The following is a 27142-nucleotide window of genomic DNA, read 5'->3' as shown; positions in this document are numbered from 1 at the left end:
GGAAAAGTAGATAAGGGAGGCTCCTGTTTTTGAAGTACTGGGAATCTGACTGACCTACCTGAACGATGCTGTACAAAGAATGTATCATGATCTTCTCTTTGCCCTCAACATCTCCTCACTGGATGGGGTATATACATGAGTTAGAAAACACTTTTGGGAGTGATCAAAAAATTTTTCTTCTCTGAAAAGGGACATGGAAAGTCTTGGCTATTTTCCTTTTTTAGGAAAAATAAAACCCCCCTTTACTACTTCACTAATTTGAGACAAAGAAGTTTCTGAAGTTATAATATACATTAAGGGGAAAAGGATTTAACTTTAAAAAAAGGTGCCTTTAAACATGACTATTTAATTAGAGAAAGTATATTTAAACACAACTATTTCATCCGTAACAATACATATATTAAGAATTTTGATTGACTTCTGGTTGGAAGTTTGGATTCTTTGTTGTAGTAGATTATCAATTGTTCTACGTTGAGGCTGTACTAGAGGGTATGCAGTGTTTAATTCAGGCCCTTAGGAAAAAGCAGCAGACTCTTGCATCTGGGCATGCCCGATTGCTTAGAGATAACAGGGAGGTTGCAGACATCTTAGCTGTTTGGGGGGGGCGCACAATTTCATCAGCAGTGCCCTGGCGAGTCCCAGCCCGGCCCACGAGAGGTGAAGGGATGCGAAGGACACAACCTCTGGTTTCTAAAGGCCACTGTGTAGCGTATGTACTTCCCCTCCTCTGCAAAGAGGGTGGATGAATGAAAAATGCCAAGGGGGCTGTGTTCGTTTATACTTATCTTATGACATAAGGCCTCTGCTCACAATCAGTCGCTTGTGGACAAGGGGACAGTTGGCAGAGTATTTTTGATGCAAAATGTCCATCCGCTCCGAAGAGCAGAAGCACAAGGAGGCCTGTGTGCGGGACTGAATTCCTTCCTGCCTGGAGGACGAGGGAGGGAGGTTCTCTCTTGCAGAGATCTAAACGCGACCTCGCATTTTCCACTTTGTGGGAGGCGTTCAGCATGTCATTCTTCCTGCCGCCCCAGTTCCGAGGGCTGTTTGAGTCGATTCATCGGGTCCCCTCCTTTCACTGCTGTTACTGCTTATGGGGTGGGGTTGGAGGGGCCCCACTGGAAAACCGGCATGACTTTATTCAAGTGTCGTTTTCCTTGTCTTTCTGCTTGACGGCTTTGTTTTTGTGGGCTGTAGAAGAGCTAAAGGTTATTATGACAGATCTGATTTTGGAAATGAATGGAATCTCTATCCCCTCACCTTTTAACTGCTAATCTTTTTACCCGTGCATTTACCTCTTTTCTGCAGGACATACAGTTTTAAAATGGAGGCCTAAGAAATCTGAATTTTTCCTCCGTTGTCGCAAAAAATGTGGAAGGGGGAAGCACACTCAGAAACTTCACATTATTTATGACAATTCAAATACATCTGATACCTAGAATTACTTATTTTTGCATAGGTGCAGTTTGCCAGCCTTAGATTCTAAACTACTAACGATGTGTCCAGAGGCTCGGGTCTGGAAGGAGGCGGACTCAGGGACCTCAAAGTATTTCCAACGTGAAACGTAAAAGGTCACCCTGCAGGTCCAGTGTGAATGTGAGAGAATTGAAAACCCAGAATATCAAGTCTGGACTTTTAGAGTGCTCTTCTGATTCTTTAACCGAGCTCAATCACCCCCGTTCCTCTCCCTCCCCTTCTTTCTTACCCTCCGCTTCCACCTCTCCCCCTCTCTAACGTCAATATGAGTGTCTGGTGCTTTGCTCTTAAGCCTATAGGTATATATTTTTAAAATACATACCTGAAATTTCTCTTATAAAAAGTAAATATTTCTCCAGTGGTCTTTAACCGGCAGCATGTAACACCCTCCCGGAAAATGCCAACACTGCCCCGACACAGACTGGGATTAAACAAGTCTAGGCTTCTAGACAAAGGAGAAAAAGTGTTCTCTTATCTTTCTGAGAGTACTGAAGCAGAAGTTAACTCTTTGCTTCCAGATCAGTTCCTTGCCATTGAGAGCTGCTGTTTGTCTTGTGCATTTTATTAAATACTGGTAGTTGTTGGAGGAGGTAGGAAGGATGGGAACCAGAGAGGATGGGGGATTTGGTTTGCAGAGAACCTTGACCATTGCCAGCTTGAAAAGAATAGCACTGTGAAACCTCCAGCAGTAGGTGGGTTTTCTCAAGATCAAACATATATTTCTACTTGCCTGGGAACTTAAGGATACAAGTTTCACGACAGAAGAAATTGACATGGAGAACAGTGTTGGAGAGTTTGGTTCATTTGGCCCAGTCACCCCAAGGCCCCTTGGCCATGGGGCAGCCGCCCCTGTGGAGTCCAACATCCGTACGTGTCTTAAAGAAGATGAACTGCTATCATTCAGGGTCACTGCTCCGGCCTGCACAGTTAATACTTTGAGTAAATTTTACCTTGAGATGCACGGCATGTGCAAGTCAAAGTCCCCGCTCATGAGTGCCTGGGTTCATTCTGCAGTGGAGGTCTCACCAGGGTCAGAAGCCTTTTCCCACCCGAACCTTCAAAGGGCAAGAACCGGGGTGAAGAAGAGTATACAGTAGGGCAGTATTTCTCAAATGTGCATAAAAGTCACCTGGGGTGCTTTTTAAAATAGATTTGGGGAACCCCCACCCAGGCCCTTCTGGGGATGAGGCACCGCAGTTTGCATTTGTTCCCGAGGCCCTCTGGGTGGTTCTGACAGCTGGGCTGGAACCTTACATGGGCCGGATGACGGGAACCACGGCAGCAGGAAAGCCCAGGCCTGGGCTGGTCTACTGGGGCGCCGCCCCCCAGCGCCTGTGGGTTTTGAGCTCTTTTGGTACCAGATAACTTTCTAATCTAGATACTTAAGTAATCCTGTTCATCCCATTATTTTTGTTATTACTTTTTTTCTTGAAGGAAGTCTTTGGGAAGGCTTTACCCACTGTAGCCCATCCACAAGGCCAGGGAAGAGGCTCACTGTTCAGTGCTACACTGGATCATCCTCGTCAACGTAACACATCTTTCCCACCTTTAAAAGCAACTTCTCCTTGAACTCCCTCTTCTCTCCTCCATCCACCGTCTCATTTCTTTATAGCAAAATTGCTTGGAAAGTTGTCTTCATTAGCTGTCCCCAGTCTCTGCCTTCCTCCCCTCTAAACATCCTCTGGCTTTCAAACCTATCATTCTACCAAACCAGTTGTCAACTAACCTCCAGACTGTTAAATCCAGCGACCAGTGCTCAGTCTTCATCTTCCCCATCCTTTCAGGAGAATTTGACTCAGTTCATTGTTTCTCTCCTTTAAAACATTTCTTAAAACTTGGCTTCTAGAATTCTACTCTATTGATTCTCTTTCTGCTTCAGCAGCTATTCCTCTTGAGCTTCCTTTGCTGAGTCTCCCTACCTTCCCTGCCCCAATCTGTCAAAGTTGGTGCGTCCCCAGAGCCAGCTCGGGACCCCCTTCTGTGTTCATTCCCTAGGTGTTTTCCTCTAATCCCAGGGCCTTTAGTTCTGCCTGAATGCTGATGACTTCCAGATTTCTTTCTCCTTCTTGCACCTCTCCCTGAAATCCAGACTCAATTGCCTACTTGACATCTCCACTTGGAAGTTTCCTAAGCATCTCAGACTGAAAATGTCCAGAGTTGAATTCCCAGTTTGCTTTCGCTCCATCCCCACTCCTGTTCTTCACTACCTCAGTAAATGGCAGCTGCTTCTTCCTAGTTGCTTATGGAACAGCTCACACCTTCCTTCCAATCCACCAGTAAAATTGGTTTGCTTTACCCTCAAAATATGGCCATAATCTGATCATCGCTCTCAGCTTCTGCCCTGGACCAAGCTAGCATTATCTCGTGTCTGGATGATTGCAAAAGACTCGTGACCAGCCTTCTTGTCTGTAGTCTCCTGTGTCATCTTTTAAGTCAATAAAGCAGCCAGAGCGATCTTTTTAAAATACTAGTCAGATCACATTACTGCCTGGTACAGCATCCTCCGGTGGGTCTCCCAGAGTAGAAGGCAGCCTTACCATGGCCCACACAGCCTACGTGGTGGGCAGGCCCTGCTCCCTGCAGCTTCTCTGACCTTATCCCACGTTCATTCTGCCTCACTGGCCTCGCCACCTTCCTTGGAACTTGCTAGCACACTCCTGCCTCGAGGTACTTGCCCCTCCTGGAATGCTCTTCTCCCAGATGCGTTTCACTTCTTCCTGGTTCTCCTCAAATGTCCTTATCTACCTCAGGCCATCCCTGGGGACACTGTATTAAATGGCATTCCTCTCCCATGTTTTCTCTCCCCACTTTGCTCTTCCCCACGTCATTTATCATCTGACACACAAAATTTTTGTTTTTGGTTTTGCTTTCTATCCATCCCTGTCCCACCTCTACTCCCTGCAGTACCCTGAACCCTACAAAGTTGGGACCTTGTCTATGTGATTCTCTTCTGTAGCCCCAGTGCCTGGAACAATGACATAGTAAGTGCTCGATAAATATTTGTTGAATGAATGGAAAAAATTGAACTTGGAATTATCACGACCAGTTATGACTGTTAACCTAATGGGTAGCTACGGTAAGAAGTTAAGCGATTGTGAAAGCTGAGAAAGACATTTTAGTATTTTAGATATTGTACGGCATTTGTGGTGATATGATCTAGAGAAATAAGGAGCCAATTTTATTAGGAATTAAAGAAACAGGAGAGTAAAAGACATCCTAGCAAAATGAAGAACAGTCCGTTCTAAGTAGCATGGCATGGTGAACTTCAGCTTAAATTTACTTAGCAAACAGTTGTTGAATAAATAAAAGCACACTATTGTTCAACTTTCTGGGGCTTTGCGTGTGTGTGGAGAGGAAGGGTTTATTAGAATTCATCTTAGTCTATTATTGTACCATTATATATAAGAATCTTTTTTTTTTCCCAGTAAGATTTTCTCACTATTTTACATTCTTTATTCTTCTATTATGGACAAAAGTCCATGTATAGCTACTTCTCAATCGTGTATGGAAGTCACAGAAGACACAGCTTCCCATAAAATTATGGCATCTCTTTTCTTCTCATAACTGAACGGTTTTACATTTTTTTAAATTTGGGTTTTAATTTTGCAGCTTATATTTCATTGCCATTTTATTTCTTTAGTGTTACCCTTTGCTCTCTTCTTTGCTCTCTTCAGATAACTCCCTTGTCTCCCACATGTCAGTCAATCTCCTGTTCCACAGAGAGGATTTTTGGCCTCCGCTTGGGTGAGTGGGAGTAAATGCTGGCTTCGTTCCTTTAGCTCAGCTCGAGGATTTCAGGCATGCTTGTGACCTACTGGCCTGAATTAGGCCTGGTGGTGAGTCTTGTAAGCGAGGCCTGGGCTCAGGAGGTGTGTGCCCAGTTCTTGGCTTGGAATTTCTCTCGGGAATCTTGTCTCTCCTGCTGAAGGTTTCAGATAAAATGACAGAGGCCTGCAAATTAGGATAAATTCATTTTATGTGTTGATAATGGAAAGTATCTGTGACCTCTAACAATAACTAATATACACCTATTTGAAATCACTCTTTGAGAGTGATGTTCTAGCATTCAGTTAAGAATTCTCTATGTTCACATAAGCTATCTGATGATCTCATATTTAATTCATGTGTTAAGCCAAATCAATTCTGACCCTTCAAGTTTGCTGAAGAGTACGTGGCATTTCTGGATGTTGCAGTTGGGCAATACAAGCAGAAAGATTTTATGTTTTTCAGATTTATGCTACACTAAGTTAGTGCCACGTTTTTTTCCAGCAGTAGCACCAACTGGTAGTTTTGAGAGATGAGGGTAGAACTGTCCTCTTGGGCTTAACTTTAAATTTGGTGCTTTATGGAAACATCTGGTTTCCCTGAGAGATTATGGGTTTACCTCCCCCAAATCATGGCAATGTATTTCCAGGCTTTTATTTTCCCCTCACTCCTTTGTCACTGCCATACCGTTGTTTTCATAGATAGCCTGTGCTGTTGGCACCTGTTGGCTTTACGCAACATTCAAGTGGCTGTCTTGACTCCTGTCTCTCTGCCTGCTCTGTTACGTCTCGGGGGGCAGCTTGGCGTTGATGCGCCATATTCCGGCGCTGCCCCTCTCAGTGTGTCTTTCCGTCATGATGGTGACATGTGCGACAGGAAGCGCTTGCTGCATGTGCTCGGGAGATGTGAACCGTTGAGGCCTTTTGTTCAATTCATTGGAAAGGGATGCTTTCTCACATTGTAGATTCCACCGCATTTGTTTTAATAAATTTAATTAAAAATGACTATTGTATACCGAACTAGAAAGGTTCCTCATCCTCACTCGTAAGCTGTGCTGATTTAGATGTACTTCCTATGGGATTGTGTCCTTGTGCTGTTGGCATTGAGCTGATTGGCCGAGATACCATGATAAAGGGGCACTGGCATTTATAAGGGAAAGGCTGGGCAGAATAACTTTTTAAAAACAAGCTATTTTGAAAATGCGTTTTAGGCAGTAGTAACCAGCCTTTTAACAGGCAAGTAGGCCTGAGTTCTCTGGCAGTTGGGATGACTCCTTGTACCCAGATCACTGCGTGTGCTCAGCCGTTCTCTTCCTGGTTGCCCGTCTGTGTCTACTTAAGGATCCCACATTCAGCATTAACTTGGCCCTTGGTCATCTTGATTGGCGAGGCTGTATTTGGACAATCTGTCTGCCGAGGTGAAGCGACAACAGCTGGAACGCAGCTGTGCATGTTGTCCTGGGAACTCTTAATCAGCCAGCAGTTGCACTCACAAAATGGAAAACATTTTTAAGTAGTTGCTGTTGGTGACTACTGTTTGTGTTCATTGTTTGGAGGATCCCATGTAGCAGGCTAGACATCTATCATCTCTAGTGGACTCTGTGTGCTACAACTCTATGTGCATAATGAACTTGCTTTCTTTATCTAATTCTGGCCCCTGAAGGGCATTTGGAAGTGCTGCAAAATCCTGGACGGCCACTGTCATTCATTACTTCATTGTGAAGAAGGCTATTTTACAAGAAACTCATGGAATTCTCTCGAGCTGCACACAACAGAGAAGCATTTATGTTCCCCAGAAGTCAGCCCTTGCATCTGATTCTAAGACAGGAAGGGCTTCTCCCCTACTCAGCAATTAGAAATACTTCACCACGTGGGAGGCTTAAGTGGAATTCTTTGGCTTGGCCCCATGTGAACAAAGGCTGATTCTCGTTGTTCAGGCGGCCCCCTCCCCTTCTCTCATTCTCTCACCAGCGTGAATTCAGAGCAGGAAGTATTAGTTAATTTTGTGTGCTTCCTTCTAAACATCTGCACTTGAGGCCTTTTGTTTATGGGAGGAATGTGGCGGGGGAGGGGGAAAGACTAGGATATTCGGAAGCTAAATATTTTCTTGAGGGTGCGTGTGTCCATGGTTGGTCTCTGGGTGCATGCACGTGAGGGGAGGGGTGGGAGAGGTCCTAGGTGTGTAGTTGCTGGAATACTTTCCAGGCGTGTACTTACTGATTTTCCTCACTGTTTGCCTGGCCTCTCTACCTGCCTACTTTGACAATTTCTCAGTGTGGAGATAGTGTGGTAGCTGTCATTGGCCTGGAAATCAGGAGACCTGGTCCTGTTTCCTACTCATCTGCCATTTCACTAGATCTCTGTGCTTTGTCCACCGTGAAAGGAGGAGGATGGCCAGAGGAAGAGTCAGCAAAGTATGGTGAAACAGCATGTGGTAGGTCTGTTTAATGAGATAAAAAGTAGCTCCTTACTTTCCAGTTCTTCATTATCTGTGGTTGCAGGTTATTCTGGGTAGCACAGATAGCTAAGCCTTGACTATTCCACTTTAGTTTTCCGTATTTCCTTCCATATTTATTCAGAGTCAATGCCAGGTTTCTTGGCGTAACTTTTGTCTCCTTATCCTGTCCTTCCATTGTACCCGTAAAGGGGGCGCCACGTGCACCTGTAGACAATCACCCCACCTGCACAAAGATGTCCATATAAAGTCACGACCTCATACCCTCTTCTGCAGTCTTGTCTCTGCCCAGCAAGCTTTCTTTTTCTCGAGTCAGCTTTCTTTGCTTGTCTTCCCAGCGCCTTTTAGGAAGTTTCTACACTGTCTTCAAATAGCCCCCGCCCAACATACCACACCCCCTTAGCAGACACCCTTGATTTTCATGGCACAGAAATAAAAAGTCATTGGTTAGAATTCTTTAAACCCCCATCCCCTAAAGCCTACAGAGTCGCCTGCATGGGCACCCAGATGGAAAGCGAGGGTGCAGGTTTCCTCCTGCCTGGGGGCGGTCCAGTCAGGGCACTCGGGCTCGGTCCCGTGTCCTTGCCCCCTTCTCGGCCTTTCCCTCTCCACCGACTCAGCACAACAGCAGGCAATGCGGGCTCTTCTCTCCCGTCTGAAAGTCCCCAAAAGAAAGAGGAGCATCTTCTCTTGAGCCTATACTCCCCTCAGCGGTCCTCGTCTCCTCTTTCTCTTCCCTTCAGCCACATGCCATCACAGGCTGACCACACTCATTGTGTCTCCTTTCCCCCTGTCATCGGCCATTCATGCCCAGTTTCAACTCCTCATGGTCCCTGCCCATGGGACTGCTCCCACCAAGTGCAGCGATGACCTCTGTGGCTTGAAGACAGTGGACGCTTCCTAGTCACTACCTTACTTGAATCTCTTAGCAGATCCAGGCACCATCATGTCCTCTTTAAAACCCTCTTGGCTTCTGTGATATTTACACTCTTTTACCTGCTCTCCTCCCTCTAGTGTTCATGGTTTCCTCTGTGTCTCACCTTCTGCCTGGGCTTCAAATGTTGACGCTTCTCTGCATGATCTCAAAAGTCTTCTCGCTTAACACACTTGCCTCAGTGGTCTCGACCCACCCAAGCCTTCATTATCTATCTATGTACTAAGGAATGCCACATCTGTTCTTCTAGCTCAGGCATCTCTCTTGAACCTTCAGACCACTCACCTCCAACTCCTTACTAGATGTTTCCTCTTGTCTCAGTGACCCGCAGACCCCTCAAAACGAGTGTATCCAAGATGGAACTCACCTCCCCATCCTGCCCGCCGCCCCTGCCTCCAATCCTGCTTAGCCTCCTCCGTTCTTGGTGTCGGCGAATGGTACTACTCTCCATTTCGTTGTTTTTAAACTAGGAAAGTAAGTGCTGTTTTTAATCTTTCAGCCTTATGGAATGAGTAAAAGATGATTTGACAGTGAAGCAGAATGGCAACCAGGTAGAAGTAGAGAAGGCTTTCAGAAGTGGCCTCTGCTCCTCACCACCACGCATCAGTTACCAAGTTACTGTTGATGTCTGCCTCTTGCGTCTCACTCCCATCCATTCATTTCTTCCCATTCCAGCTGTCCCTGCTCTTAGTTCAGTCGTTTCATCTCTCCAGCGTTACTGCCACAGCTTAGTAACTATTTACCCCACCCTTAGTCCTGTCCCTTCCATCCTAAGCTCCACACAGTGGCCAGAGTGATCTCTCTAAAAATCAAGTCAGATCACGTATTTCCTGACATAAATCTATCTCCCAGTGGCTTGCCATTGTCCTTAAATTGAAGTTGCCCTGTAGCACAGGGTCCAGCCTGGCATGTTCTGCCTCCTCTTCAGCTCGCCGCCCGCTGCTCTGATTCCTGCAGCGACCACTCCTCTGCCCTCTGGCCTTTCACACATGCTCTTGTGCCTGCCTGGATCCCTGTTGGCCTAGCCGGTTCCTCTGCATTCCTCGGGTCTTGGATTTAGAGGTCACATCCTCTAAAAACTGCTTCTTGACCTCGTGAATCTGGATGACGTGACTTTCCTCCACGCTCTGAAAAAACACGATGCACTTCCCCCGTCCCAGCACCCATCACCGGAAATCGCAGTGGTCTGTAGCCACCACCAGCCTGCCTGCGATTCTGCAGGCTGCGCACGTGGCTGCCTCGTGGCGTGCGCGCGCCTTCGGCACAGATTGCCACAGTGCCTTTTCCTCCTCCAGCTGTGGCTACGGGTTAGGATGAGAAAGGCAGCTTTGAAAAGGAGGCGTGGGGAGGGAAGGCCAGCACCAGCAGCTGGGCTGCTTCCAAGTTCAATGCTAGGCAAGCTGCTTTGCCGGAGGTGCCAGCAGCGAGAGTGACCACTTGTGTCCATTTCTTTCAGGGTGTGGCTTTGCGCTACAGATGTTGGTCCAGAACCCAAGGCATCCTGACACATTTTATCTCCTCTCCTTTGATCCAATCTCCTGCAGGTTAGGTGGCTAAAGAGATGTCAGAAATGTAGACAGGGAGAGTAGAAAAGTAAGAATAATCTGTAATCTAGAGATGAGTGAGTGAGCCTTTGGATGTTCCAAGCCACCTACTCCTGAGAAAGACTAAGTTGTTTTACCACTCTAGAATGTCTTAGGTAAGTCTCTGGAGTGACCTAGATGCTGTTTTATAAACTCACCCTCATTCAAGGTGACATCTTGACACTATTCTGCATAGTGAAGAGACAGGTTAAATTTGCATTCTTTTAACAGGAGGGTTGTAAACTGTATTTCCATGGCCTCTGTCTAGGCAAAATGTCATACTGCCTCCCAGGAAGAAGATCCAGGCCGGACTAACCCCCCCGGCGCCGTACCAGGACGTCTCTGGAACAGTCAGGCCCTTACGTGTACACATATCCAGGGTCCTAGTTCAGGGCTTTCCTTGTAAACTCTTAAAATAATACCTTGTATTTGTGTGGAGTCTGACAATTAATCAAATATATACAATGTCTTAATTTGCACTCTCAACTACTTCCTGAAGTAGGTGGCTCGGGGGTTGTCACCCGCATTTTCACAGAGGGGAAGTCAGAGAGCGGAAATCACACAGCTAGTCACGGAGGGGGGCAGGGCCTGAACTCAGGTCCTGCAGCGCCCAGTCCTGTGTTCTGTCCGTCATGCCACATGCCTTTGTGTTCAAGGCCCTATATGTGTGTGTGTCATGTATGTGAGGGACAGTTCATTAGGCCCCTTTTTTTAAGATCAGGACCAGATGAGAAACAGAGTCAGATACGGCTCATCACGGCAGTTTTATTGTAGATCGGCTGGATTGGGGAACAGAGCCCGAACACCTAGCTTATGTGGACTTCCTGCCCTTACTCCCTGCCCCACTCCTTCTGCCACCTCCTTGCCCCCATTGAACTCGCCCACTAAGTCCCAGGTCTGTACTGGGATAGCGGCAGCCTCCCCCACCCCCCAGCATGGATGCAGAGGTGCCGTCTTGCCCCCAGGAGTGCAGGAGAGGTGGTGGACTCGGACAGGCGGCTGGAGAGCGCACCGAGCAGATTCCAGGCCGTCCCCGAGCGTCACTCCCCTGGGGATGAGTGGGCACGCAGAAGTGAGAGAATGGCAGAACCCTGTCCTTGACACTTCAGGGCGCAGGAGCTCCTCCTCTGTGGGCTCCAATGGGAGGATCAGGGCGGGTCTTCTGGTGGAGATAGTTCACGTGGGGAGAAAAGACTAAGCTCTGTGAGTGCGAGGGCCCCTGATGTCTAACACGTCCTGTCCTCCAACGTATGTGGAAGAGGACTGAGCTTGTCGTTGTGCCCAACAAGTACTTACTGACCAAAGTGTGATCTTCCCGGCAGCATAGAAGCAGCAAAGTAGAGACAGTGTCAGAGGTAGAAAGACCCAGTGTATGGATGAGCAGCCATGGAACACATTACCTTTTACCCGCCTGAAGGCACGCTGGCTGGCAGGCCACCACGCCATCCTAGCGGGCAGATCGCGCTCTGGCAGCTGCCAGGGAGCCGTCTGACCTGGTGCCCGGTAGCTCTTCTCTCCGAGGGTTGGCAGGCCACTGACTCCTCCCTTTTGCTGCCCTTCCCTGATCAGAGCTCACCACTCACGTATCCTCCTTTGAACATGTTGAAACACAGCTTCCTGAAGCCACCTTTCCCCTTTTTTCTCCTTTTCCCTGCCTTCATTCAGCCGCTGGAAGAATCCTTTCCTTTCTCTTCTGCTCTACTCCCCACCGCGTGCCCCAGCCACGGTCCCGCTCCCTGTCTCAGCTTTCTCCTCCTTAGCCTGGTGGAGTAGTAGCATCAGAGTGCTCATGATATTCTTCCTGCGTTCAGAAGTGATATTACAGTTAATAAGGAATAAATTTTAAAAAATTTTTGAAAGTGCCCAGAACACCCATTTAGAAAGTCAAAAAATGTTTTCTATCTTTCAATGAAGCTTTTGCTGAAGCACCAGCACTAAGAATAAATATGTGTTTTTAAATTCAATTTTATTTTTAATAGCGTAAATACACTATTAATGTATGCTACAATTTTCATGGCAAACAACCTATGTCAAAAACAGGCTTTTATGAGCTAACTTATAAACCCAACTATAACTTGTCATTTCTGTGGGAAGGCGTGCCCTCTTCCAGGTTTAGAATAGCCTTTGGGCACAGCCAGCATATTGTGTGTTCTGGAACCTTCTTAGTCTAGTGTACACAGGGTGGTTTGTATACTCTTTTTCTGTCAAGTTCCAAAGCAAACTAGGAACAGAGGGCATTTCTTGGCTTCAAACATGACATGAGAACTATGATGTGCTTGTCCCACAGGAAAAGCTTTTGACATCACATATGTGCGCCTCAAGTTCCACACCAGCCGGCCCGAGAGCTTCGCCATTTACAAGCGCACACGGGAGGATGGGCCCTGGATCCCCTACCAGTACTACAGCGGCTCCTGCCAGAACACCTACTTCAAGGCCAACCGCGGCTTCATCAGGACAGGAGAGGACGAGCAGCAGGCCTTGTGCACAGACGAGTTCAGTGACATTTCCCCTCTCACCGGGGGCAACGTGGCCTTTTCTACCCTAGAAGGAAGACCCAGTGCCTACAACTTTGACAACAGCCCTGTGCTGCAGGTAGGCATCCAGGGGTTGGCCTTGGAGCCAGTTGGCTCTTCCATGTAGAGGAGGAGGAAGGCTGTAATAATGGGGGCCTGTGGTCCCACTTCTTAGGTCAAGGGTACAAGTAGAATCTACTCCAGCAAGACAGACAGCTGGACTTCATTTTGCCCTCCTGTGTACTCTCACGAAGTGAAGGAAAGCAGTTTTCTTCCCATTCCCAAGTTTGTGTTTGTTCTTATGTTCCCATGCACTTGGAAATAAAACCTGGGATAGATAAACTTAAAAATTTTTTTTTAAAAGTTGGACAGCTTAAACTTTCGTGTTTGTACTTGAAGTGGAAACAGTTTGCTTCGGACCTTCTGAAGAGGGTATTTCAACTAATCTGTCCAGTTTCCTTGCATCCTTTTTTACTTCTGCTTAAATGGTAAAAAAGTCCGGAAAAAAACACAAAAAACATTGGGTTGGCCAAAAAGTCCATATGGTTTCTTATAAACCTTTATTTATTATAAAGGATACATTTTTAATTTTCACTAATAACTTTATTGATTTGGATATTTTGAGTATGTTGGCTCTCTCTCACATGGTGTACCTTTGATTGTTCTCAATTAACGTCTCCATTTGATCTATCAACTTCAACTGGTCTACCCGACCGTGGAGCATCATCCAGCAAGAAATCTCCGGCACGAAACTTCGCAAACCACTTTTGACACATTTGATCAGTCACAGCACCTTCTCCATACACTGCACAAATCCTTTTTTGCTTTTCAGTTGCATTTTCACCTTTCTTGAAATAATAAAGCATAAAATGCTGAAAATGTGTATTTTATTTCATCTTCAGTACTAAAATGGTTATACAAAAATTCACCAATTGTGATGAAATTTTTTAAATGCATTGTTATGACAGCTGTCGTAATATCTTAACAAAATTGTTTCAAATGACGTTAAAGACAGCTAAGCGCAACTAGAGCCATCGTACAGAGAAAACGAAATGAACTTTTTGGCCAACCCAGTACTTTATGAGCAAGAGGGAACATTGGGAGCAGGACAGTGACTAATGCCACCTGCCTTCCTTATCGTGCGAGGGAATTCTGACTGGGTTTGTCTGGCACTGTTGCCAGTCCTGGAAACGCATCCCCTAAAAGCACTCGTGTTTGTGACGAGACATAAATTTAGGTGCCCTGGCATAGTGCTTAAGCCTTGACATAGAAACTTTTCCCTACTTAGCAATAGAAAGAATGAAAGATTTCTTTTTTTTGCCTCAGGAATTCTGTGTACATATTCCTTATACACCGTAATGTGGAATCTTTCTGTATTGCTTAGATTCCTGTGAACTTTTTTTATGTTCTGGCTGTTTGTTCGTGGAAAGACTGGTGAGCCTCATGTCTTGCTCAGCATATTAACCCAGAATTGGAGGCACTTCTGTTGCGTGGCTGAAAGTAACATCTAAATGGAGGCATCCTGTATTAATCGTCTGAGACGAGAAATACTGGATGTGGGTGTGCAAATGCTATGTATGTTTTGTGAAAAGCTATTGTGATTTCCCCATTTGAGGGATGGGCTTTATGCTTTTGTGTCTTCTCATTCTTTCTCCGTGGGATTTGTGATGGTCAAGACTCTTTTTCTAGTTTGGTTCTATGGCTTTGGACAGTGGCAAAGGATGAGGATGTATTTCTCAGAGTCCAGTTCTTTCTTTCCATTGTATTTCTGTAAGCTGCTGCTGGCTGGGAGATGATAAGGTCTTGAGTTTGGTGAACTCCGAGGTTGCAGTGAGCAATGAATATGTTTGCAGTGGTCTTTCAGGAAGGTGTTTCTTGCATTGGCAATGAGAGGTGTTCAACGTAAATGGCAGGAAGAGCAGCTGACTTTGATAGATGAAAGAGCAGGAGACCGCGTGCCTAGGAGAGAGTGATCTACACATACTCTTTAAGTTGATCCGGCAAACATTTGCTAGCTTTTTTTCTTCCCACATAAATTACAAGTTTTACTGTCCTGGAGGGGCAACAGTGTAGCCAATAGAAAAAAGCAGTGGCGTAATGTGATGACGGGTTTTCTGGCACCTTTGCTAAATATGTGCCTTGTCAGCCTGTCTGGAAGCTGTTGGCCCAGCTCTGGGAATTCTGATGTTTGCTTCTCTTATTCCACAGGAACTCACGAGACTTAATGTAAAAATTGCTATGCGTGTCGGCGGCAGATTTGATCATTTGGTACCATTAGGCAGAAACCTTAATTATGTGTCTCTGGATGGAAGAGCTCTGGCTCTGAGATCCAGTCACCAGTGGGGTTTAACTGATTTGACTTTCAGCTGATCAGACAGCGGAGAGAGAAGCCAAGCATCCTTTCCTCCTCAGTCCCTACGCCGCCCACCAGAAGCTGTGATCTCCCGTCTGGGCGAGGAGACCCTTCCTGGTTTCACTGTATATGAATATTACTGAGCGTGCATGGATTTAGAATGATACAGTAATTAGCATTTATTACAGCACTTAACTGCAATGTGCCACAATGCCACAAGCATTGTTCTAAGCCCTTTAAGCATATTAGGTATTTTTTTTAAAGATTTTATTTATTTATTTTTAGAGAGAGGGGAAGGGAGGGAAAAAGGAAGAGAAATATGGATGTGAGAAACACCAATCAGTTGCTTATCGAATGCACCCTGACTGGGGCCTGAACCACAACCTAGGCACATGCCCTGACCAGGAATTGAACCAGTGACCTTTCGCTTTGCAGGATGAAGCCCAACCCACTGAACCATACCAGTCAGGGCAATATCTTAGATAAATCAACTCAATTAACCCTCATGATAACTCTATAAGGTAGCTGCTTTTATTACCTGCATTTTACAGTTAGCAATCAGAAGTCCAGAAAGGATAAAATAACTTGCCCCAAATCAAACAGCTTTAAGAGGCCGAACTGGGATTCAAAACCTAGAAAGTCTTACTCCAGAGTCTGCTCTTTGGAAGGGTCGCATTATGAAAGGAAAAAAGGGGCTTGGTTTCAGCCCCCGAGAAGCCTTTATTCAGGAGCGCTGTGCTGAAGGTGAAGGCTGTAGAAGATACAGTAAGCATGAAACACAGAGATATGTTTAGCTACTCACATTACAGACGACTCAAAGATTCCTAGCATTGTGGCCATGAGTGGGAGTTGTTGTTGGAGTTCCAAGTTTGGGTGCAGTGAAATCATCATCTCTTTTCCTTTCTAATTATACTTGGAGGCTTCGTGGAGGCGAGCTTTCCTGTGCCCCCTGTGTTGTTCTATCTGCCAGGTGCTCGGCATGGTGTACGCGGTGGCTCCTAATCAGGGGCGCGCCTCCCCATTGCACGCGGAGCCTTCGCGAAGCGCAGACGCCCACAGTGCCGTACTAGTTTGTTATGTCTCCGGAGGTGACTCTGAGATGCATTCCCAGGAGAGAGCTTGAAGTGGAAATGGTATCTTCGGGCGGTTATATGTAATACACCACTCTAGACTTAATGGTTTTAAACAGCCACACGTTACTACTTCCCATTCATTCTGCGTAGCCCTGGGCTCGCTTGCTGGCAGGTGAGCTTGGAGCGGGGTCTCTCAGTCCCTGTGGTCTCACACGCTCAAGGAGGCCAGACGAGGCTTCTTCACGTGGTGGTGGAATTATTCCCAGAGGGCAGGTCCCAGTGCACAAGTGCTCACCGCGCCTCTGCTTGTGTCACACTGGCTGATGTCCCCTCAGCTAAAGCAGGTCACACGCCCAAGCTCAGAATCAGTGTGGAACAACGGGGCGATGCAGGGCGTGGACACGGGCAGTCACGATTTGTTGGCGTTGTTATTGTAACAGCCCACCGCAGATGTAAACATCCGACTGGCGTTGGCTCAGTGAGTGGGCATTTGTCATAAGGGCTCTGATCTCATGAGAGCCAGGGGGAAACTGCAACCTGCATTCTTACCCTTGGCCACTGTGGTGCCCCTACCAAGCCGGTCAGTCGTGGTTTCTTCAAGTTTGTTCATTTGCTCAGCAAATGTTATTTGAGCACCTCCTATGCTAGAAACACTACAGTGAACAAAACAAAAAATTCCTCCTTGCGTGGGGCTTACAATTTGCTGGTGATGGTGGCGGAAGCAGACACTATGAATAAAATAGGGAAGGGAAATAGGGAGTTTGGGGGTGTTGCAATTTTAGGTAGGGTGGCCAGGAAAGGCCTCCCAGAGATGTGAAATTGTGGAGAGGATCAAGACAAAGCTGACTCCGACTGGCTCAGGCCACTGTGGTGGTTAACTGCTTATACCTGGATCTCTCTCCCAGCTCTGTCGTAGTGGGTTGCGTATTAGAGGGAGACAGAGATGGTACCAAATGGACAGGAGGAGACAATGACCAGCATGTCTTATATGAGGTTGACATCACAGGAGCTCTGTGCTCACAACGCTGACTGGTTTGGGGTGTGCCTACAGGCTGGGGAGAAGGCGCCTGCGTATGAAGTACCTGATGTATGTCAGGCATTTAGAAATATATTTCATTTAAGCCTTTCAATAGCCTGTGAAGAGACGGGTATTATTCCTACTTTTGGGGACTCTGAGTGGTAAAGTAATGACAGAGATCAAAAAAAGGAAGAGTCAAGAAAGAAAAAAAAAGTTAAGAAATTAAAGGAACCATTGAGTATTACAATAGATTTAATGTTAGAAAAGGACACGAGTTACATGCTCCATTAACTGTTTAGAAAATTTCGTCACATTCATGTCTCTTATCTTCAGTCCCATCACCTATTTTTTTCTGCTTTTGTTTTTTTTTTTCCTCCCAGGAATGGGTAACAGCCACGGACATCAGAGTAACTCTCAATCGCCTGAACACTTTTGGAGATGAAGTGTTCAATGACCCCAAAGTCCTCAAGTCCTATTACTATGCAATCTCTGATTTTGCTGTAGGTGGTAGGTAAGTAAACTATTAAAAACTTTGAAAGCAATTGGGCCTTTGGTTTCGAAGTGAATGTAGCAACTGTTTACAATTATAGTAATAATGTTGTTAGACCTCATTATTGTGGAAATAAAGTACATATTTAGGTTTTCTAAAACCTTTCTCAAGTCAACACACTTAGTGAATTCTTACTGAGAATTTAAGTGCAAAGCTCTCTCATAGGCACTACGAAGCTACTGAGGACGTGTAAGACGGACGTGCGCCTACTAACAAGAACCTGACCTTCTAGGATCCTACAAATGAATGGGGCAGGCCATGTATGAACATGTGAAAAATTAAATACTAGTGTAGTCCCGTGTTTTAGACAAAAAGATGCCACGTGCCTGAGAATGCCACAGAACTGTCAGGCCAGAGAAGCAGGCGGGCCCTAAGCTGGGTCTGGAAGAACAGGGGGGATTTGGCTGAGTGAGGAGGATGCCTGGGTGGGGTCCAGGAGGATGGCAGGTCATGAACGAAAGCTGAGAGTTGGAAGAGTATAAACCTGCTTGACTTATGGAAAAGCTCTTACATGAATTTGTAGAGCTGTGAACCAGAGAGAGGGTTCAGTAGCCAGAGACCTGACACAGCAGGAACGAATCTTGGACTTACATCCCTGTACTAAACTATGAGGTCTGAAGAGCAGAAACATTATGTGTGTATGCAGTGTTTCTGGCGTGGACCGAGGCTCAGTGACAGTTGACGGAAACTGTCACCTTGAGGAGTGACGTAGTTTTTTTTGCAGGTGGCCTGTGATATCAAAACAGTGGATCACGAAGGCGAGTTGTGGGCATGTATGTATGAGGAGAGTATGTGTGAGAGAATTTCTGTTCTTGTTCTGATGCTGTGTGAGCCAAGGAGTTGATAGGCAACAAACACCTGACATGAGGGATGTCACAGTGGAATGAAAAGGAACTTTTAGATGCATTTTATTGTGAAGGAGGAATTACCAGGATTTAGTCAAAGGTGACCATAAGGCTTAGTGACCAGGAGAATGGTGGTCCCATTACCAAAGTAGATGTGGAAGATGAGCCGATTTGGGGAGATCATGAGTTTGGTGGTAAACATGTAAAATTTAGATGTAAACTTCTAAATCTGTGCAGCAGTCAAGGAGTTTGGAAGAAACACGAGAGCTGGAGCTATAAATTTGTGACTCACCCTGGCTGCGCCGTAGACGTTTCAGAAGTGTTTGGCTGTATTTTTAAGTGGTAGTGGAGCTGTGGCACTGCTTGCTGTCCTCAAGGAAACCAGTGAGGGAAACGCGAGCGCGCCGGAGCGCACGCCGCTTACTCAGGGGGATTTCCACGGGTCCTTCGTTTATGGTTTCACCTGCCTCTAGGGGATCTTTCAAGGATCCTTACCCCAAACAACGTGTGGGAGTACCAGGCTACCAGAGGCCCGTCTGGTGGTGAGGGATCTAATGTCTCTTGCTTCTGTCAGATCAGTCTACTTGCAAATCATTATGGCAGATAATTGCTGACATAATTATTTACCTGGTATGTGCCCACACAACCCTGGGCACATAAATAAAGCAAATGCTTGTTCCTCCCAGTAACCCTACGAAATAAACATTATCATCATCATCCGTATTTTACAGGCAAGTCGCAGGGTGGGGCTCAAAGCCCAGGCCACCTGGCTTCTGCATCTAGGTTCTTCTCGCCCAGTGCACTTGGTTGCCTCTTGGCTGACACACACGTTTGACTTCAGGAGGCGATCCTGCAGATGTCCTCAGATACTGTTAGAGACTCTCTGCTCTGCTCTGGTTAACATCCTGTCCCTTGTTAGATAGAGCTACCTTTTTTGTTTCCCTGTTTAATTTCTCCACACACCTGAGACCTCAAGCAGCCCGTACTTGATCCCGCTCACTTCCTCAGTGTACCGTTTTGAATCTCAAGCACACACTGAGGTGGTTTTTAGTTCCCTGTGTGCATCTTTCTCCTGCATCCATTTCTGGGACTTTGGAGCTGTTTCCAATTTTTTGAGGGTCTCTTCTCTCCCCAGGTGTAAATGTAATGGACATGCCAGCGAGTGTGTGAAGAATGAATTTGACAAGCTGGTGTGCAGTTGCAAACATAACACTTATGGAGTCGACTGTGAAAAGTGTCTTCCTTTCTTCAACGACCGGCCGTGGAGGAGGGCGACAGCCGAGAGTGCCAGCGAATGCCTGCGTGAGTGCCCCGCGGCGTCGGTCCGTTCAGTGACCTTGACAACTCCCAGAGGTGGAAGAAGGAATGGGTGACTTCCATCTTTGCCTCCGTGAAAGGAAAACTCTGACAGGCAGTGCTTCTTCCATAATTTGAGAGCGTAGGACAACCAACCACACGCACGTCAGAGGCACATCATAGATGAGGGCAGTTGGCATAAACAAACTGCTGGTGGCGTGTTTCCTTCCTGAACACACACACCAGGATGGGCGCTAATCTGCAAGGTCTGGCACTTTGCTGAGATCCAAATGCTGGGCCATTGTAGCCTGCTCTAACATAATAGTTTTGCTAGTTTTTTTCTTTGTTGCCCTTTAAAATATTCTTCTTCCTATCATAATGCTCAATGACCCCAGAGCGAAGGTCGTTGCTTACCATGTGTCAGTTACAATGAGTTCTAGACCGCGACTACCATGCAAAAGCTTATTTATCAAAGTTATGTTTCCTGGATCTCATTGAAGAGCACAATGGGGAGAATTTTCTTACTCCTGTCATGCAGAGGCGGGTAGCTTTGGATGAAAAGTAGATACTAGTATTCCTAGGAAAGGTTGAACTGGAAAAGACAACACATTGTTTATTCCTTCAGTGTCTTCGTTTATTCTGAACAGATAGAGAAAGGAATCTCAGGGGAAAGAAACTATGAAAACATGTGATTATGACTTGCCAAGGTCATAAGAAATTGTAAAGCAGCTGTAATTTTCTTATGTCCTCACAAATATTCCTTATCATATTCTCGTGGGAATAAAGGGAATTAGAAAGATGACATCTGAACTTGCAGGAATTGTTGGCAGAAACCTTGAGAAAGAATTGATATCTTAACTTATGATTATTTCCATTAGCTGCCTGGAGCAGATTTTCTTATTCATCTTTTCTTTCCTTTAACTAATCCCAGATTTGCAGATTAATTTTGTAGCCTCCTCCAGCATTCCTAAGCAGTTGCTCGGGCTGCTTTAATTCTGTTACTGAACTGTAATATCCAGTGTTGGAAGCTACATGGCAAAGGCTGGCAAAGGAAAGAACGAAATAGTCCTAAGATGTGCCATCTAAATAAATGTCCACATGTGTTTGGAAAGTATTCTGTTTAACGATGTGGTCATATTTAGAGACTGTCCAGGAACATTCTAAGAACAACAAATGTACTCAATCACCAGCTTACCACTAGCAAATGAGCTGAACATGGCAGCTAAAGGACTTTGATGAGGAGCGAAGTCGATTTGCTTTCCTCCTCGGTCCCTTCAGCACTGTGACCGCTCAAAGGATAAAGTTTCTGGAGGCTGTGAGGGACCCCAGCATTGGCCAGGTTCTTGAGCTACGGAAGAGAAAAGGACAGCTGCCTTCCCTCTTGCCAGCGGCTGGTGAGGGAGCCGCAGCCCCTGCTGGAGCTGTGGGTTAGAGCAGCGGAGCCCGGGAGTTCTCTGGCTCACGGTCTCAAGCACCAGGCTCTTTAGGGGGAGTGGCTGGGTTGATGGCAGGAAAGTCTAGGGAGGATTGAGGGAAAAGAAGCAGTGACTGAAGAAGGGAAAGGGACCTATAAAAGTTACTTAACACAGCTTTAAGTTTGGTGGCAGTGATTTGAGTTTATACAAAATTTTAAGGATTATACCATAAAAGAACTGATTGTAAATGATAGAAGAAAAAGAAAATATGTATGTTCAAATATTTTACAACAACAACTTCCTGATCTATCTGAAATCAAGTAAAGCTTTATTTTTGTCTAGTGCTCAAGATATCACCTTTACTTTGGGCAGAATCAAAAATTCTGAGAAAATCATCTGAATATGACTATAATAAAGAATTCCTGTGACTACAGATACTTCGTCTTAAAATATGGTTGCGCCCTGTAGGGGGTACCATTAGTTACTTAACAGGCGGCCCAGTTGGCACTGTGGCTCCCCAGTGCATGGACGGACCTGCTGGATCCAGGTTCCCCTTTAATTCTGCTCACATCTGCACAGGCACTAATTCTAACCCATGTGTGGTTAGCCCAGTCTGGAAGTGCAAGTCATCTTCCACTTTGAAAGTCAGTGTCTTAATGTATTTGAATCATTTGAGGCCTGAGAGGTTAAGGTAAATTGAAACCTGCCTGTGCATTGGCACCTTGTTCTTGAAGCTGGGATTAGGATGAAGGGTAAAGATTCAGAAAAACTGTAATTTGACTTGGCTTTTACTTGTATATGAACATTTTGACAAGGATGAACATTTCCTAGAAAGCTGATAACCTGGCTATATAAACCCTTTATGGACATACTGTTTCTCTCCCCTCCCCTCCCCTCCCCTCCCCTCCCCTCCCCTCCCCTCCCCTCCCCTCCCCTCCCCTCCCCTCCCTTCCCCTCCCCTTCTCTCCTCTCTTCTCTGCCCTTCCTCCCTTTTTCTTTCTTTCTTTCTTGAACAATGCATCTATTTTTTTTTTTTAATAGAGGGGAAAGGAGGGAGAAGGAGAGGATGTCAAGTATCCATCAGTTGCTTCTCATAAACGCCCTGACAGGGGACTGAACCCACAACCTTAAACATGTGCTCCCTGACTGGGAATCAAACCAGCAACCTTTTGCTTTGTGGGATGATGCCCAGCCAACTGTGCTACACCGGTCAGGGCTCTGGTGGTCATTCTTATTCTAACATCACCTGTCACAGAGATGTGGGAAATTATGGTTTGGGTTTTGTTTTGCTTTGTTTTGTTTTTGAGTCTTGTAAAAACATTATTTACAAAGGCACATGGATCTCGCCTAACTCGTGTGTTTGGCTGACAGCCTGTAACTGCAATGGCCGATCGCAGGAATGCTACTTTGACCCTGAACTGTACCGTTCCACCGGCCACGGTGGCCACTGTACCAGCTGCCGGGATAACACCGACGGCCCCAACTGCGAGAGGTGCCGGGAGAATTTCTTCCGCCTCGGGAACACGGAAGCCTGCTCTCCGTGCCACTGTAGTCCGGTTGGTAAGTGACAGGCACTGTCTGCTTCAGTCTGATGGGTTGAAAGACAGAAAAGGAAAAAAAATTCCCCGTATCTCCAGATAATAAAGCTGTTTCCTAGGCATTCGCACAGGTTCAGTATGGAAATGTGGACATTACTGTAATACGGGAAAGATTCAGGATCTGCCTCTACCCCCACATCCGCTCTCTTTAACCATGTTGTTAGACTTTCAGACGATTTTTCTGGTGTGTATAAAACTGGGGTCACCCTGAGTAATGGTTTTGTAAGTAATTAGCAGCAAGATCCTAGAGAACTATTTGAACTTGACTGTAAAATGTTAGCTGCTTTTGAGTTCTCCCTTGTTAATGATTTTGTTTAGTCTAAAATCCTTAGAGAGCTAAACTTTTTTATGTTACTGTAAACTCATAGATGTGATGTGCTCTTAGTCCATTCTATTCTTTCCAGAGCTTGACCTGTATGTTTGTTGTTCATGCCAAAATAAATTCTAGACACGCCCCTCGAGGAACCCATGTCTTCTCACAGAGAAGCGACAGGCCTTGTATGTCTAGTTTATCACTGGGTACAGAGTGACTTGTTAGTGTTTTCAGCATTCGTCAGGAGGCTTTGTGTCTGGAAAGTTAAAATGGGCTTAGAAGGGTCTGATTTTGAGAGAGTTCTGATTTAAAATTTGATCTTTTTTTCTTGGTAACCATCTAGAGGTTGCATGTTGGTTTTCAGGCATTGTCTGCAGTGTCTATAGAACCTACAATTTTCTTTGACATATTAACATTGCTTTCCTATCTGATGGCTGACGTGCCTTTGAAATTGCAGGCTCCCTCAGCACACAGTGCGATAGCTACGGCCGGTGCAGCTGTAAGCCAGGGGTGATGGGCGACAAGTGCGACCGTTGCCGGCCTGGATTCCATTCTCTCACCGAGGCAGGATGCAGGTGAGACTCTTTCAAAACCGAATGAAGGCGGCAGAATCTAAATGCAGCTGATTCATGATAATAGGCCTGTGGCTGATCTGCAGCCACACACACGTTTCTTCCCAAAATAATTGTCAGCAAGACTCAAGACTTCCAGCTGTAATGATGACCCAGGGTTGTTTGTACAGAGAGGAAGCAGAGTTTTTAATATCTGAATGTGATGGGTATCCTTGATTGAAACCAAATCTAAATCCAAAAATGACATTAATACTCATTTTGCTCTACTATGTTTCTCCTTTTTCAAAAAAAAAAAAATTTAACATGGAAAACTGAAGGTTGGCTTGAAGAGCGTCGTTCCTTTCCTCCTGCCTCTTTTCTCATCGTTTCGTGCATTCTCCATCCAACAGGCCGTGTGCGTGTAACCCTTCCGGCAGCACGGATGAGTGTAATATTGAAACAGGAAGGTGTGTGTGCAAAGACAACGTTGAAGGCTTCAACTGTGAGAGGTAGCTCGTTCTTTCTCACACTGTATTGTGTTTTCTCTGTTACCATATTTCAAGTACCAACAAAATAATGCCTGATTGTGTCTTAATCTTTTTCAGATGCAAACCGGGATTTTTTAATCTGGAATCATCGAATCCCAGGGGGTGCACACCCTGCTTTTGCTTTGGGCATTCTTCTGTCTGTACCAACGCCGTCGGCTACAGTGTCTACTCTATAACCTCTGCCTTTCAGATTGGTAATTTAGACCTTCTGTCCCCTAGAAGGGTGTGACTAGACTTACAGCATTTAAAAAGAAATCAGTAACTCTTTGAGGATTTTCTGAGGATGGCAACACTTCATGTTTTTTAATGAACATGATTTTTCTTATGTGGCTTTTTTATTTCTTCGGGTTTTTTTTGGTTTGTTTTTTATCATCCTATATAATTTCCTTTTGTGGTTAAACTTTTAAATTTTTCAATTACAGTTGGCAGACAATATTGTATTAGTTTCAGGTATACAGAACAGTAATTAGACCTCAATAAATCTAGTACCCCTCTGTCACCGTACATAGTTACTACATTATTATTGACTGTATTCCCTATGCTATATTTTATGAAAATATACACATGGTTTTCGAACTTACCATAGTTAAATGTTACCTAAAATACAGCAAAACATAAATTGAGAGATATAGCATGTGTAGGTACTATTGTAGGATTTATTTATTCCAGAGCTTTCATTGACATCTTTCTTTGTATATTTCTGTAATCCACACAGGAGGTGAATTCAGGGTGTTTACAACATAACAGTGCTTGTATTTTCGTCCTCTGCTTGCAGATGAGGACGGGTGGCGGGCAGAACAAAGGGACGGCTCTGAAGCGACACTGGACTGGTCCTCTGAAAGGCAAGACATTGCCGTCATCTCAGACAGCTACTTTCCTAGGTACTTCATTGCTCCTGGTAAGTGAGGCTGGCAAGCAGGCTGGCTGAGGTGTGCTCCTCTGTGGTCTCGTTCTCACATTACTGCTCCATGTATCTGTGTTCCAGCCAAGTTCTTGGGCAAGCAGGTGTTCAGTTACGGTCAGAACCTCTCCTTCTCCTTTCGAGTGGACCGGCGAGACACTCGCCTCTCTGCAGAAGACCTGGTGCTGGAGGGAGCTGGCCTGAGAGTGTCTGTGCCCTTGATCGCGCAGGGCAACTCCTATCCAAGTGAGACCACTGTGAAATACGTCTTCAGGTAAGATCCTCTTCGTTGTGAAAATCTGACTTGACCAGTATCATAGAAGTGGTTTCTTCATCTGAGCTTATCAGGCCTCAAGGTGAATCCTGAAGAAAAACTTCAGGGTTATGAGGGGATCTTCAGAAAAGGGGGCCTTCCCTTTGTTTTCCTCTACCCTTGCCAACTGGTCTGTCACACCAGCAGACTGGTGTCTGACTTGGTTAGATTGTTGGAGCATTGCACCCTTGGTGGCCTGAATGAAGAAGAAATGCTTTCTCGGACCCCAGATTTGTCCTTACAGAGGTTAACATGGCCCCTTCCTTCTTTCCAGGCTCCATGAAGCAACAGATTACCCTTGGAGGCCTACTCTTACTCCTTTCGAATTTCAGAAGCTCCTGAACAACTTGACTTCTATCAAGATTCGTGGGACATATAGTGAGAGAAGTAAGTTATGATATAATTTAGGAGAGCTGTTTAACAAGATGATTGGGAAGAAGGATTCATAATATGCAAAAGGGTATCTCTAAAGTACTAATATTATAACACTGATCCTAGAGAAGTGGTGCAAACAACCTCATTGTACAAAAATTATGTATAAAAATAAGGTGTCTTTAAACTACTTTTAAGAACCTGGGGGAAATTTGTTAAAATTAAGAAATAGTCATGTTTTAAAATGAATAATCGTATTGTGATTGCATTATATATAAATAGATTATTCTAAAATTTCTGAATATAGTTTTACTGGCTCACATGTCTTAACCTTTCTTTCTTTGTATTTACTTCTATGTAATTATCAAGCCTCTTAACCATTGGCTAAATTATGAAAAATTATAAATTACTGAATGAACATTGGTTATAATTTTAGATAAACAAAGCTGTTTTAAGGGTGCCTTTCAAATTCTTTTCCTAAGTTTTTAAAAAAATTTTTTTAAGATTTTATTTATTTTTTAGAGCGAGAGTAAGGGAAGGAGAAAGAGAGGGACAGAAACATCAATGTGTGAGAGATACATTGATCGGTTGCCTCTTGGCCACGCCCAACTGGGGACCTGGCCCACTTCACAGGCATGTGCCCTGACTGGGAATCGAACCAGTGATCCTTTGGTTTGTAGGCCCTCACTCAATCCACCGAGCCACACCAGCCAGGGCCCTATAAGTTTTTTAATTTGGCTGAAGACCTCTCTGTGGAAAGGCAGGACGGGGCACATGGAGGCAGAGTGGTGACGTGGCATTGGGAGTGACATCAGCAGCTGGGATGTGTTGATTTCTTTTTTAATTGAGGTGTGATTGACAAGCAACATTATATGAGTTTCTGGTGTACAACATAATGATTTGATATTTGTATATATTGTGAAAGAATTGCCACAATAAGTATAATTAATGTCTATCACCATACATGGTTACAGATTTTTTTCCCCATGTGATGAGAACTTTTAACATTTACTCTCTTAGCATCTTTCAAATATGCAATAATAACCATGGTTGCCATACTGTGCATTACATCCCCATGATTGATTTATTTTATAACTGGAAGTTTGTAAACCACCAGTCTTTGTTCTCTGTAGCTATGAGTTAAGTGGTTTTGGTTTTCCTTCTTTTCTTTTTAAAGATTCCATGTGTGAGTGAGATCATACAGCTTTTGCTTGCTCTGTCTGACCTATTTCACTTAGCATAATGCTCTCAAGTCCTTGGATATGTTGGTT

General features: G+C 45.1%; 1 protein-coding gene across 1 annotated transcript in view; it reads left to right on the top strand.

Moving 5' to 3' along the window:
- Window positions 1-27142, top strand: part of LAMC1 (laminin subunit gamma 1) — a 106438-nt gene that overhangs the window by 53327 nt on the left and 25969 nt on the right. The window contains exons 2-11 of the mRNA XM_054587681.1: window positions 12500-12804; window positions 17550-17680; window positions 19700-19866; window positions 22647-22835; window positions 23644-23761; window positions 24148-24246; window positions 24343-24479; window positions 25061-25183; window positions 25271-25460; window positions 25774-25886. Of these exons, the coding sequence (XP_054443656.1) occupies window positions 12500-12804; window positions 17550-17680; window positions 19700-19866; window positions 22647-22835; window positions 23644-23761; window positions 24148-24246; window positions 24343-24479; window positions 25061-25183; window positions 25271-25460; window positions 25774-25886 (1572 nt within the window). The remainder of the gene's footprint in view (window positions 1-12499; window positions 12805-17549; window positions 17681-19699; window positions 19867-22646; window positions 22836-23643; window positions 23762-24147; window positions 24247-24342; window positions 24480-25060; window positions 25184-25270; window positions 25461-25773; window positions 25887-27142) is intronic.

This window comes from Pteronotus mesoamericanus, unplaced genomic scaffold (assembly GCF_021234165.1).
Source record: "Pteronotus mesoamericanus isolate MK-2021 breed Mesoamerican mustached bat unplaced genomic scaffold, CSHL_Meso_final scaffold_1186, whole genome shotgun sequence".
Lineage (NCBI taxonomy): Eukaryota > Metazoa > Chordata > Mammalia > Chiroptera > Mormoopidae > Pteronotus > Pteronotus mesoamericanus.
Note: the sequence above shows the minus strand (reverse complement) of the source record. Positions and strands in the feature narration are given on the sequence as shown.